This window comes from Pristiophorus japonicus, chromosome 2, assembly GCF_044704955.1.
Source record: "Pristiophorus japonicus isolate sPriJap1 chromosome 2, sPriJap1.hap1, whole genome shotgun sequence".
In the NCBI taxonomy this organism is placed as follows: Eukaryota; Metazoa; Chordata; class Chondrichthyes; family Pristiophoridae; genus Pristiophorus; species Pristiophorus japonicus.
The window spans coordinates 319,542,831-319,556,628 of NC_091978.1; the positions used below are offsets into that span (position 1 = coordinate 319,542,831).

The window sequence follows — 13,798 nt, forward strand, 5'->3', positions numbered from 1 at the left end:
TGAACGAAGATGATTTACTTACACATGAGTTCACAGCTACTTCAATGAAGGACCCGATGTTCCAGTCCTGAACTCCAGTTGAGGGGGTGGAAGATGCCTGTGCGTGGATTTTTTTAACGTGCGGTGACTGTTGCACATCAGCCACCACATGGGCTTGACAGAGCTAGGCCTTTATCCAGTGGCAAGGGTTAACCAGGACGACTGGAGACCTGCTCTGCTGCATGGACCTAGTGTGCACATGTATGCAGTGTGGGCTGGCCCGTGCTGTCCCTGGGCCCTCGGCTCTTTTGGGCCCCGTACCCTCATTTGCCACACCTCCGCCACGATCTCACCGCTCCTCCACCACAAACATTCGCTGCACCTCCGCCACGATCTCACCGCTCCTCCGCCACAAACATTCGCTGCACCTCCGCCACGATCTCTCAGCGCTCCCCCGCTCCAGCTCTTTTTGTAGCCCCGACCTGCGGAGGTGTTCTCACGCAGGTTGGGGTGGCCCACAATGTTTCAGGGCCCGCCGCTCCAGCTCACCCATCACCCCTGTGCTCGCTGACCTACATTTGCTTTCCAGTTAAGCAATGCCTTGATTTCAAAAATCTCATCCTTATTTTCAAATCCCTCCATGGCCTCGCCCCCTCCCTATCTCTGTAATCTTCTCCAGCCCCACAACCATCCGAGACGTCTGCGCTCCTCTAATTCTGCCCTCTTGAGCATTCCTGATTATAATCGCTCAACCATTGGTGGCCGTGCCATCTGTTGCCTAGGCCCCAAGCTCTGGAACTCCCTGCCTAAACCTCTCCGCCTCTCTACCTACCTTTCCTCCTTCAAGACGCTCCTTAAAACATACCTCTTTGACCAAGCCTGTGCTAATTTCTACTTGTGGCTCGGTGTCATTTTTAAAATCTCATAATACTCCTGTGAAGCACCTTGGGATGTTTTACTACGTTAAAGACGCTTTATAAATACAAGTTGTTGTTGTTGAGACTGTCCTGTTCTAAATGGCCCAACTGCTTTAACCAGTAAACCCAGTGGGGAGCACTATTTATATAGATTAGTGAGATCATAGGGTAATGACTTATGTATTCTTGAAAAATGTAGACGTTGTTTCAGTGGAGAGATGCATCGATTAAATTATGTCTGAAAAATTGAAAATGCATTTTTGCCAATGGGAGCTTGCTGTTTTAGCAGGGGGTGGGGTGATGCAGAACATTTGTTGCTGCAGCATTTTTTAAAGGCTTGCAGCAGCAACTTCAAGGAAAAGTTTATTATTACCAGTCAAATTCCAAATCTATTTAATTTAAAATGCAAACATTTTACAGCACATCAAGCCCTCAGCTTTCACGATACTTCTGTTAAAGTTTGGCTGGACCAAGTGTGGCAGAGAAGGGTGGCACTGTGGCACTCCAGGGCAACAACTGCACAGACAAGCAGCACAGAGTGCTTGGAGGAGAAGGTCTTGCAAGCATATGCAGAGTACTGCACATAGAGGAGCTGGTAGGACTAGTCACCATTACCTCGCACTAATTAGCTATCCAAAGTATGCATGGGAACCTAAAGTGTACTTTCTGACTTCGGGCTTCTAATGGGAGACTTACTCGCCAGAACCTGGGCATGTGCTGCACATGAATTTCTGACTCTAATTTAAAATGCTGTTCTTTTTACGTTGCTCACTGTGCCAAAGCAAACACTGAGGTAGAATGTTCATTCTGCTGTATGCTATATTTCAAGGATTATCGTAATGACAGATAAGGCCATCTCTGACCATTTCCTTGTATCGCTCTCCACCCACATCCCCCTTCCCCAATCCAACCCTACTTTCTGCATCCGGCCCTGGAAAACCCTCTCTCCAAACTCTCTCACAACTGCACTTATCTACTCTAAACTGTCCAACCTTTGGCCCTCCTTTCACCATGACATTTCTGCGGCCACCAATCTGCTCAACCACACCCTCACCACCACCTTTGATGCCCTAGTCCCTACTAAAACCATTACTCTCTCTCACCCTGGCTGTTCCCCCTGGTACAGCCCTCATCTTCGCTCCCTCAAGTCCAAGGGGCGCAGACTTGAACGGATGTGTCGGACAACTGGTTTAGCCATTCACCGCCTGATCTGGCTCGACCACATAAAGCATTGTCTGCAAAAACTTCTCACTTATCCAGGATAATTCTGGAACGCAAAGATAACACCCGGCTACTATTCTCAACTGCTAACCATCTTCTTAAACCCCTCTCCCCTGTCTTCACCACACTCACCTCCAACAACAAGTGTGAGGAGCTCATGGACTTCTTTATCTCAAAGATTGAGACCATCCAATCAGCTGCCTCTGCCAGTTCCCTTCCTTCCCCTATCCCACCGATCCAAACTTCTTTTGAGGCTCCCCCCTGCCCTAGCCCTAAACTCGCATCGTGCTCTAGTTTTTTTCTAATCTCCCCTCTTGACCTCTCCAAGCTCATCTTATCTATGAGACCCACTTCCTGCTCCCTTGATCCTATTCCCACTAAACTGCTGACCAACTTCCTTTTTTGGCTCCCATGTTAGACAACATTGTTAATGGTTCTCTCTCCTCAGGTACTGTTCTCCTCTCCTTCAAATCTGTGGTCATCACCCCTCTCAAAAAAACCAACCCGTGACCTCACTGTGCTTGCTCCATGTCCTACCTTCCTTTCCTCTCAAGTCCTTGAACGTGTTGTCAAATCCCAAATCCGTAACCATCTTTTCCAGAACTGCATTTTTGAATCCCTTCAATCTGGTTTCCGCCCTGCCACAGCACCGAAACTGCTCTCCTCAAAGTCACAAATGACATCTTTTGTGACTGTGACAAAGGTAAACTATCCCTCCTCGTCCTTCTGGACCTGTCTGCAGCCTTTGACACAGTTGACCACTCCATCCTCCTCCAACGTTTCTCCACCATCATCCAGCTGAATGGGACTGTACTCAGCTGGTTCCATTCTTATCTATCTAATCGTAGCCAGAAAATCTCCTGCAATGGCTTCTCTTTCCACTCCTGCATCATTACCTCTGGTGTCCCCCAAGGATCTATCCTTGTCCCCCTCCTATTTCTCATCTATATGCTGCCCCTTGGCGATATCGTCCAAAAACACGGAGTCAGTTTCCACATATACGCTGATGACACCCAGCTCTACCTCTCCACCACTTCTCTCGACCCCTCTATGGTCTCTAAATTGTCAGGCTGCTTGTCTGACATCCAGTCCTGGATGAGCAGAAATTTTCTCCAGTTAAATATTGGGAAGACCAAAGCCATTGTCTTTGGTCCCCGCCACAAACTGCGTTCCCTAGCCACTGACTCCACCTCTTTCTCTAGCATCTATCTGAGGCTAAACCAGACTGTTTGCAGCCAAGGCGTCATATTTGACCCTGAAATGAGCTTCCGGCCACACATCCGCGGCATAACTAAAACCATCTATTTCCACCTCTGTAACATTGCCCGTCTCTGCCCCTGCCTCAGCTCTTCTGCTGCTGAAACCCTCATCCATGTCTTTGTTACCTCTAGACTTGACTACTCCAACGCACTCCTGGCTGGCTTCCCACATTCTACACTATGTAAACTTGAGGTCATCCAAAACTTGACAGCCCGTGTCCTAACTCGCACCAAGTCCTGCTCACCCATCATCCCTGTGATCGCTGACCTACATTGGCACCTGGTTAAGCAACGCCTCGATTTCAAAATTCTCATCCTTGTTTACAAATCCCTCCATGGCCTCGTCCCTCACAACCCCACGAGATGTCCGCACTCCTCAAATTCAGCCCTCGGCATCCCTGAATATAACTGCTCAACCACGGTGGCTGTGCTTTTAGCTGCTTAGGCCCCAAGGTCTGGAACTCCCTCCCTAAACCTCTCTGCCTCTCTACCTCTCTTTCCTCCTTTTAAGACGCTCCTTGAAACCTACCTCTTTAACCAAGCGTTTGGTCATTTGCTGTAATTCCTTCTTGTGTGGCTCGATGTCAAATTTATCTGTTTTTTCTTATAACATTGCTGTGAAGCACCTTGGGACGTTTTACTTCATTAAAGGCGCTATATAAATGCAAGTTGTTGTTGACAGCAATACAATTTATTATTCTTTCTCTAAATAAACACTAGGAAACTGTGCCAGGGCCGAGTGGCCCTCATCTGTTCAGTAACTCGCAGCATTCAATATCACTTACTCCTATCCTTGCAAGCACCCCGCTGCCAAGACACACAGTGTCCATTTACTACTCTGACTCCTGTCACAGGGGAACATCTAGAAGAAACAATAGGTCAAGATTCAGAGCACTGAAGTCCAGTTGTGTTTAGAGTATGATATTCTTGCTTATGGTATTGGATAGTATATTAGCAGGTGAAGAAAATGGGGATACTTAGCAACTTAGCAACTATACTTAGTTGATGCTTAAGGCAAATTAAGTGAAGGTGTATTTTATCACAGCCTGGGGAAGGTGGACAGTTAATGCCGTGGGTGGGGTATTCTGGATCAGCTCTAATCAGTTGTACAATTCTATCTGTTGACAAGAGTTTCAGCAGAAGGAACTTCTGTCTCCTCTTGCTCATCTTGGTTACCTCCTTGTTGCATTCAGTTGTCATCCTCCTCCTCCAGGTGCTCCATAGTTATGTGTTATTGGTTTATGAAGTTGCAGAATAATGCAACATATCGCTATGATCCTGGAAACTTTTGCTGGGTTTACATGTAGCACATGCTTTGATATTTCAAGGTATATGAACCCTGTTTCAAGATTCTGTAACATATTCTACAATGGTTGCATGCATCTCGTTGTATCTGTGCTCATTAGCTGTTCGAGTTCTTAAGAGTCAGGGCTCGAGGGATCTACGAGGAAATATTCTTGCATTGTTTGTTGTGAATCAAATAATGAGGCCACAAGAAATGCCTTAAAATAAGGAATGGTATGACTGCCTGGGAAGCAGGCATTGGCCTGCATTATCCCACGGTGATGAGTTGTGGTTCATCAATGTGAAGCTATTGTCTACAACAGCCGTATGGACACATGGGGGCCATCAATGATGCTCTGTACTTTGGGGAGTCCTACTATTTGAAAAAATGTTGTGCCCTCTCAAGCTGTTGACAGTTGTCCACGGGAAATACGATGCCGGAGCAAGCAACTGTATCAGTCACCTGCTTGATTCATCTATATACTGAGGATCAATTGACTGTTGCTGATGTCCCCCATAGCCTGTCAGAACTAGATTGGGTCTAAAAGTTAAGTGCTGTGGTGACCTTGACAGCTGTTGGCAGTATTGTGCCTGTGGGAGAGTTTGGCTGGAGGTTGTGTCCTCTACTCTGCCACAGTCCCTCTCACCAATCACAGACTATAGAGATATAATTCCTCAGAAAACTCCAGGTTAAATGTGCCTCTGGGTATATACTAGGTTCTCAGCCTCAGGTAATGGTGGGTGCGGGCTGACCTCCTCAGGTGCATTCTCACCAGTCCGTTATCTCTCCTGTATTCCTCTTCTTCCTCTAAATAACATAAATGTTATATGAATTCTCAAATTTAAATTGCAGCAGTTCAAAATGGCAGTGCCTAAACTCCTGACACACATACTGTGAAAATAAAGTAGGGGCAAAAAATACTGCTCTATAGACCAAGTGATAAAGGTCAGCTCCCCTTTAAATGTCAATTTTCTGTGTAGCAACCTTCAGTATGAAAGCATAAAGCATGAGAAATGAGTGTGTGAATCATGAGAAATTGCATCTGTTTTCATTTGCATTTTGTTATAATATTTTCATTAAGTTTGTCTTGTATCCTACATGGCTACTGTTTGTACTATTACAAGGTGTGCCACCAGAGGGCACAGCAGTGGGAGGCTTGTAGGTTACCTGTACAGGTGTGCCTGGCCTAGTATAAAAGGCAGGCCACCTGGTGTGATCCTCACTCTAGAGTTATCAATAAAGGACAAAGGACACTACAGTTCAAGTACAACACATTGCCTTGTGGAGTCATTATCAGAGCATCCAAGAACATAACAATTGGCGACGAGATTACGGACTTTCACGCGAAAAATGGCTACCCTTGGTACGTTGCAGCAGTTCGCCGATGGTGATGATTGGGACGCCTTTGTGGAGAGGCTCGACCATTTCTTCACAGCAAACGACCTAGCAGGACACAACCCGGCCACACTGGCTGGCAAGCGCAGAGCTATCCTGCTAACCAGTTGTGGGCCCACCGTCAAATGGCCTCATCAGGGACTTGCTGGCACCAGTGAAGACAACGACCAAGACGTACGAGGAGCTCGTAACATTGATCCATGAGCAACTCAAGCCCAAAGAGAGCATCCTCACAGCCAGACACCGGTTCTACACCCACCGATGGCCCGAAGGCCAGGGAATCGTGAAATACGCTGCAGACCTCAGGAGGCTGGTGGCACCGTGTGATTTCGGTGACCACTTCAACGAAGCGAAACATTTTTGTAATTGGAATCAGCCATGAGGGCCTTCTTCACAAGCTACTGTCGGCGGATACCACAGTCACACTGCAGAAGGTCATCTCCGTGAGCCAGGCATTCATGACCTCGACCTGCGGTTCTAGGCAGATGACTCATCTTCAGGACTCAAACCTGGCAGGTACTGTGTGGCGCCTTTTAGAGGCTGGACTGTAGAACTGATGATCAGAATTGTGTACATGCAACAAGCAAGGAAAAGTCGCGCGATTGCAAGAGGAGCTACAGGGTATTCACAATAAGTAATGAAACGTTGTGTGATGTAGGATTTCAACTACACAGAGCCAATGCGGCGGGCAAACGCCCATCGGGAGCACACAGGCCCAGCGAGCTACCCAACGCTGTAGCCTGCATCCCTGGGACCAGAGTTATGCACCATGGAGTGTGGCCACAAGCAGCCAATACACACGAGCTGCAGAGCAAGCGATCTCAGGAGGGCAATGGCACCGGTATCGATACGCTGCCCTGATCGGCTCCGACTCTCAGGCACCCGATGGCACCAACCGCCACGAGCCTGAAAGAGCAAACTATATCAAGGCGCAGCCCCCCAGACCCCATCGCTACCCAGGCCATACCCAGAAACGAAGGGTCACCCGCAACAGTCCTTCCAAAGGGGACCGGGACCAGCCAGGATCCCAAACCAAACAACGCCCAGGCTAGCGAGTCAGCAATTCCCTGTGCACTACTAGACAACAGCTCCTCAGGGAGCAGCAGTGACTCAGGGCACAAAGAAAGGACAGGGAGGTCACAGGCATCTATGAACCTGCCCGACGCTAGGAACAATGGCAACAGCCCCAAGAGCAAGCAACTTGAGCCAACCGGGTTCCCACTGCCAGCACTGGGCACCGTGCTGCCACCAGACTGCCTGGACACCATCCAGCAGTTCTGGAACTAGTTTGTCCTTACGCACCGGTCACCGATCCCCAGACGTATCGATAATGTATCTCACCAGTCTAATATACTTGTCTCATAACTGAACCACAAATGTAATGCAAACTTGTTTTTCTGGACTTGAATGTATATGAATGCAATGAGCCTCCTGCATAATCTATATGTGGGGTGAGGGGAGAGAATGGAGTGGTCAGGGACACACACATACAGCACCACCAGCACTCTACTGCACCAACCACTCACCCAAGATTGAAACGACCTGCCAAGAGTCATTCAGATAGAGCTAAGCCCAGAGCACAGTCAATACAGAGGCGATTTGCACTAAAGGCTTGGGGGAGAGTGATTTCATGCATCCTACATGGCTACTGTTTGTACTATCACAAGGTATACCACCAGAAGGCACAGCAGTGGGAGACTTGTAGGTTACCTGTACAGGTGTGCCTGGCCTAGTATAAAAGGCAGGCCACCAGGTGTGATCCTCACTCTGGAGTTATCAATAAAGAACTAAGGTCACTACAGTTCAAGTACAACACATTGCCTCGTGGAGTCATCAGAGCATCCAAGGACATGACAAAGTTCTCATGTTTTTGGTGAGAGCGGCCTGCCGCTTTCTTTCCCCTCCCTTCCCCCAAGTTCCACTGACTGGAAGTTGTTGAGCAACACTTTCTGGGGTGGAGGTCCTGCAAACTTGGTCTTTGGACAATTTCCCGATAGCTTATGTCACCAATGTATTTGTCAGTTTAAGTATGGGATCTCAGCTCATGACTCCATGGTACCAAGGAAAGAAAGATCATTTGAGTTTTAAACATATCTGGCTTTTCCATGAAAATTATTTATAGTACTTATTTTAGTAGATATCATATAAAATGAGGAACATGTGAAACATTTTATTGTGTTCTGAGATCATGTATACATCAAAGAGTATCATCTCGATCATTTTCTCATTCTAAAGTTACCCTCTTTTAAATTTAGAAAATATTTTATTTTGGAAGACTTTGCATGATCCTTTTAATCCCTTATTGCTCTATTTGTTACCGTAGTGTCTTTTTCACTGCGCAATATCTTAGAGATGATAACCTGGATTTTGCTGTAATAATAATGGTGAGGCTATTGGTGCTCACTGTTATGGGGTAAATCAGACAGCAACTTCTGGCATACGCACGTGCGCAGTTAAATGGGGAAATCCAGAAGTTGCTGTCAGAGATGCTCTGCTCCTCTACAGTATACGCTGTTGCAGTTCTCGTCGATAGACTCGGCATTCAAATGACTAACGGCATGAACTTGCTGTACTTGCCCACTAGTTCTGCATTAAAGACGGCTGGAAAAGTTTGGTTTGGTGCATTCAGGGGTAAGTGAGTTTTTAATGGTATGATAAGTGATAATTACTGCTGAACAATCTTTCTGACCCTGAAAAACTAATTTTACAAGTGTGGAGTCTCATTCCCTCAGAAGAAAATTAGTGTGGGAGATTTGTTTTAAAATTTTTAATTTTTTAAAACTTTTAAAACTTGCTCTCCCTTAATCCTATTTGCATTTCGCAATCTTTATTTCACTTTTTGTACATCATTTAAATCTAATTTATATTTCCTGCTTTACACTTCCTGGTTTAGACTCTGCGTGTCTCAGTGAGGATTCTTCAATCTGATTGTTTGAAGAGCCTCCCGGTTTCTTGTCCTCACAGATTCCACGAATTCCCTGTAGAGTGTGCCTTGTTGGAACAGACACTCGATGACAGGAAGTCTGTGCTCTAAAGGCTAAAGCTCTAAAGTATTCTTTCGCCACTGTCCACAAAATGCAGGCCGATATCACTCAAAAAGGAACACTGAGCATAGGAGGTAAAACATGCAGAATATGAGTGGTTGGGACATATTACAGAGATGTTATTGTCCGTAGTCCCAAGCTGGGATGGGTCTGGTACTGATTAGGTGAACAGGTGGGGAGGGTGTGTGTGCACGCAAATATGTATGAGAAAGAGTGACACACACCCTTCTCGCACAGCTAAAGCAAAATCTTGTGAAGGTAAAAGTGATCCATCGCAATCCCTCTCCCAGCTGAGTCTTTAATAGTTCAGATTATCATGTAATGTGTGTTGTGAACGTTTTCCTCATGACAGGTTTAATTTAACTATTTCTATTTTCCTCATTGTGGATGCAAATTATAAAAATGTTTTTGAATTATTTTGTAAACAATTAGAATAATTAACATCTAAACTATTAGAATATGACATTCACAGTTCCAAGTGATTGCATCAATGTGATTTACCTCCCCTTACTATAGCAACGGGCGTTTATCACGTAGAGGCAATCAAACCACTGGCTATATATGTTGTGACTTTCTGTAACACTGAGCCACTGGTGATTAGCTTCTACAGTTTAAATTTTGAGAAACTTGCTCTTTTAAGTCTGGAGGACTGGGGCGGCGAGGTCTCGAGGACTGGGTTGATAAAATGTGATTTTTTTTCTTTTTCCGTTCTTGTTAGGAGGGGAGTCAAGGACAGCTACTGGTCCTTGGTGCCACAAATCGACCTCATGCCATAGATCCAGCGCTTCGGAGGCCTGGACGATTTGATAAAGAAATAGAGATTGGTATCCCTAATGCTGAAGACCGTGCAGATATCTTGAAGAAATTTCTGAAGAATGTTCCCACTTTGTTGACTGAGTCAGAGCTGGTACAGCTTGCAGATGGGGCTCATGGGTACGTTGGAGCAGATCTGGCCGCAGTCTGCAAGGAAGCAGGTAACTACATCGTACTCTGCTAGTCTGTTTTTTTTTGTTGCACCATCTTGTGGTGAAAATGAGGTAATACCGCCAAAATAATAAGTAAACCACATTTTATTGCCGCTGTTTGAGGATTCAACCTGCTTACATAAAACAGAACGAGCTGCATTCACTTTAGCAAGTAGATAAAAATAAATGCTGTGCATTGGAATTTCATTTATGGTATGTCACGATGTATGTCATAGGCAGTGAGAGCTCTTGTCCAACATGTTAGGCAACAAAGTGGTAGAACGTTGGTTTCCTAATGCATTTCTGGAAATCAAGAGCTGCTGATGTTAACTGCACTGATTTATACAGCTGCAAACTTTCCCTCAGACAATGAGGGAGGGAAATCACAAGAATAATCATATCTGGTTTGTTTTCTGTCACTTTGAAGGTCTCGCTATAGGTGCAAAATGTAGAACTCCATGCATGTAACTTGAAGAAATGCTACTCTGTGCAGCTAGTTGAAAACTAACCAGTTATTCTTACGGGTAGATGTGAATTACACTTGTAGATTATTTACAAAGTCGGTGTTACAATTATGAAAGACAGGAAGAAAGTCGAGTTTAGTACACGTGGGAGAAATTAATGCTTATCATACTTCAGAAAGAAGTGAATTTAACAAAATATTTTGTTTTAAAACAAATGCTGAGGCTGAGATTAGAGCTAAGTAAAAACAATTGACACTATTGGTCTGTGTGAATGAGCAAAGTAATTTTGAGATGAAACTTTAAAGTTTCCTCAGGTGCCACATCAGTGGAGTACTGAGAGTTGAAATGACTTTGTTCCCTGCGGTATCCTTGTGGCTGACACAGATCAGCAGTTTCAATGGCTTTTCCTTAACTTTAACCTCAGGATAGTGTCTCTGATGTAGCAGATGTTAATTTCCATTTCACCACACATTGAGCCTTCCCATTGAATATATAAGAATGCAAATTATAGCAGTTTAGGATTGTGGACTTGTGTTAAAATTCTTCCCTCATTTTGTTTTTGAAAATCCTCAATTGGCTGCTGCATTTTAATAGTTCTAGAAGTATTGGTTTTGTAGATATTACTTATATTTCTGCAGCTACTAATTGGCAGAAAATGTAATTTGTAGAATAAACTGGAAGGATTGCGTGTATTTGAATGTTTAGTAAGGACATCAATGTCGTGTATTCAATATTCCACTTACAAAAAAAATGTAAGAGGGCCTAGTTTAATACACACAGTTAAAATACCCATTTCTCTCCTTCCTCAATTTTCTCTCCCAAGGATAGTGGCTTTTCCTAGGATGTGGTTCTGTGGTCACCAACCATCATCCAGTGCCTTGCCTAGTAGCTATCTTTCATGTGTGAGCTTAGACAGTGATTGTTAGCAGGCTATTTTACCATGGGATACTACATGGTTCAGTCTGATCATCCTCTCACCGATGTCCATGCATGGATGCACATTCTAGCAAAAGTCACTGGATAACAAGCCAGTGGCAGGAGCTCTGGTTTGTTTTTTTTTCTTCCCCTGCCCAGCCCATGAGTGTGGATGCCAATTGTTGCTACCACTATTCCAGATGAGATCAGCTATCGTGGCAATCATAGGAACATGGGAACAGGAGTAGGTCATTCCGTGACATCGTGGCTGGTCTGTGACCTAACTCCATATACCCATCTTTTCTTCATTTCCCTTAATACCTTTGGTTAACAAAAACCTATTAATCTCAGATTTAAAATGAACAATTAATCGAGCATCAATCTCTGTTTGGCAGAAGAGGGTTTCAAACTTTTCCCACTCTGTGTGTTGAGTGTTCTCTAACTTCACTCCTGAAAGGCCTGGTTCTAATTTTTAGGCTCTATCTTATAGTCCTAGACTCCCCAACCACAGCGGAAATAGTTTGTTGCTTTGAGTTTCATATTAAGCAGTATATTTTCCCAATGATTCATCAGGAGATGCTCTGCAATACAATTTCTGTTTAGTGTGTCATGCTCAGGATATTCATGTGTGCTGGTCATCCTCCCCACCATGTTTTGGGAGAATCCTGCCAAAAAGAAAACTTGCATTATAATTACATTCATAAAAGGTTTTTAAAAAATCTGTTTTTAAAAAAAAAAAATGGTTGTGACAAAGCAAACTCTGCATCTTTCTACTGGCAGCATACATAATGATAACCAGTGTGATAGTTATGAGTAGATTTGCTGACTGGCACTAGAACTGATCATATACAAGTGCTCAATTGGTAAATCTGCCCCATCTCTCCGACATGATTTACAGTGGATTGTCTCAAGATTGTGTCTGGTACCGCATCTCCCTACAAGCTTTTTAAAAAAAAATGTTTAAATTCTATTTATATTAACCACAAGTCAGTATTTCAACTGTATTAGCCTTATAGAAAATGCTGTCAGCACAGTTTGGCAACTGGTGACCTAAACATTTTCACACATTCGCAACTTTATTGCTCCTGTGTTATGTGATTGGGCAATGGGTTGTGAAAGTGTGGTAACAAGCTGTTTGTTACCATGGGGCCAAGTTTCAGCCTGAGTTGCTCCTGTTTTTTTGGAGCAACTGGTTTAGAATGGAGTATCTTAGAAATTTGAATTCTCGGCATTTAGTTTGCTCCAATTCTAGTCAGTTAGAACAGTTTCACTTTGGAACAGAATTTTTTTTCAAAAGGGGGCGTGTCCGGCCACTTACGCCTGTTTTCAAAGTTTAGGCAGTGAAAACTTACTCCAAACTAACTTAGAATGGAGTAAGTGAAGATTTTTGTATGCTAGAAAAAACCTTGTCTACACTTTAGAAAATCAGGCGTAGGTTACAAATTAGGCGTAGGGAATGGGGGGGTTAAAGGGAAGTTTACAAACATTAAACACTTCAGTTTTACAAATAAAGAGCCATTATCAATAATAAATGATAAAAACATCAATAAATCAATCAAAAAAAATTAATAAAAAATAAAAATAAAATAAAAAATCAATAAATAAAACATTTTCTACTTACCGACTGCAGCACCGGGAGTCCTCCAACAGTGTGCTGGGACAGCCCCCCCCCCCCCCCCCCCCCCCCCCCCCAGTGTGTCTCTGTCCGTGTCTCTATCTCTCCTGTCTGTGTGTGTGTGTGTGTGTGTGTGTGTGTCTCTCTCTCTCTATCTGTCAGTGTCTGTGTTTCTGACAGCGAGGGGAGGGGGAGAAGGGAAGGGAGGTGGGAGGAGGAGAGGAGGTGAGGAGAAGGGGGGGAGGAGAAGAGGGGGAGAAGGGAAAGAGGATAGAGGGAAGGAAGGAGAGAGGAGGGAGGGAAGGGAAGGAGGGGGGAGGGGGGAGGGAGAGAAGGAGGCTGAACGGCTGGGCCCAAGACTTCGGGCTGGATTCACAGGAAGGTGGCGTCGGGTCTCGGGTAAGGGGGGGGGCTGGAGAGTTGCGGAGGTTTGTGGGGGGCGCGGAGGTGGGGGGGGGCGCCGAGTTGGGGGCGGGTTGAGCGGGGGTCGGGTCCGGTCGGGTGGAAGGAGCCTTATCCAGGCAGCCCCAGTGAGGCCATTCGGCCAGGGCTAGGGGCTGCGTGCTTCGGGCCCCTCCCACAGTTTTGGGCGCCTGGAGCTACTGCACTTGCACTCCCACTGTAGCGCGTCTGTGCAGAGGTCCCGGCACTGTTTTCAGCGCAGGGACCTGGCTTCGCCCCCCCACAGCTCGTGCTGCGCTGCGCCGAGCTGCAAAGGACCTGCAGGGAGCCGGAGAAT

General features: G+C 45.3%; 1 protein-coding gene across 2 annotated transcripts in view; it reads left to right on the forward strand.

The window, feature by feature from the left end:
* Positions 1 to 13,798, forward strand: part of afg2a (AFG2 AAA ATPase homolog A) — a 594,246-nt gene that overhangs the window by 34,624 nt on the left and 545,824 nt on the right. For both annotated transcript variants that reach the window (XM_070871823.1, XM_070871824.1), the window contains exon 9: positions 9,819 to 10,074. In XM_070871823.1, coding sequence (XP_070727924.1) covers positions 9,819 to 10,074 — 256 coding nt within the window. The remainder of the gene's footprint in view (positions 1 to 9,818; positions 10,075 to 13,798) is intronic.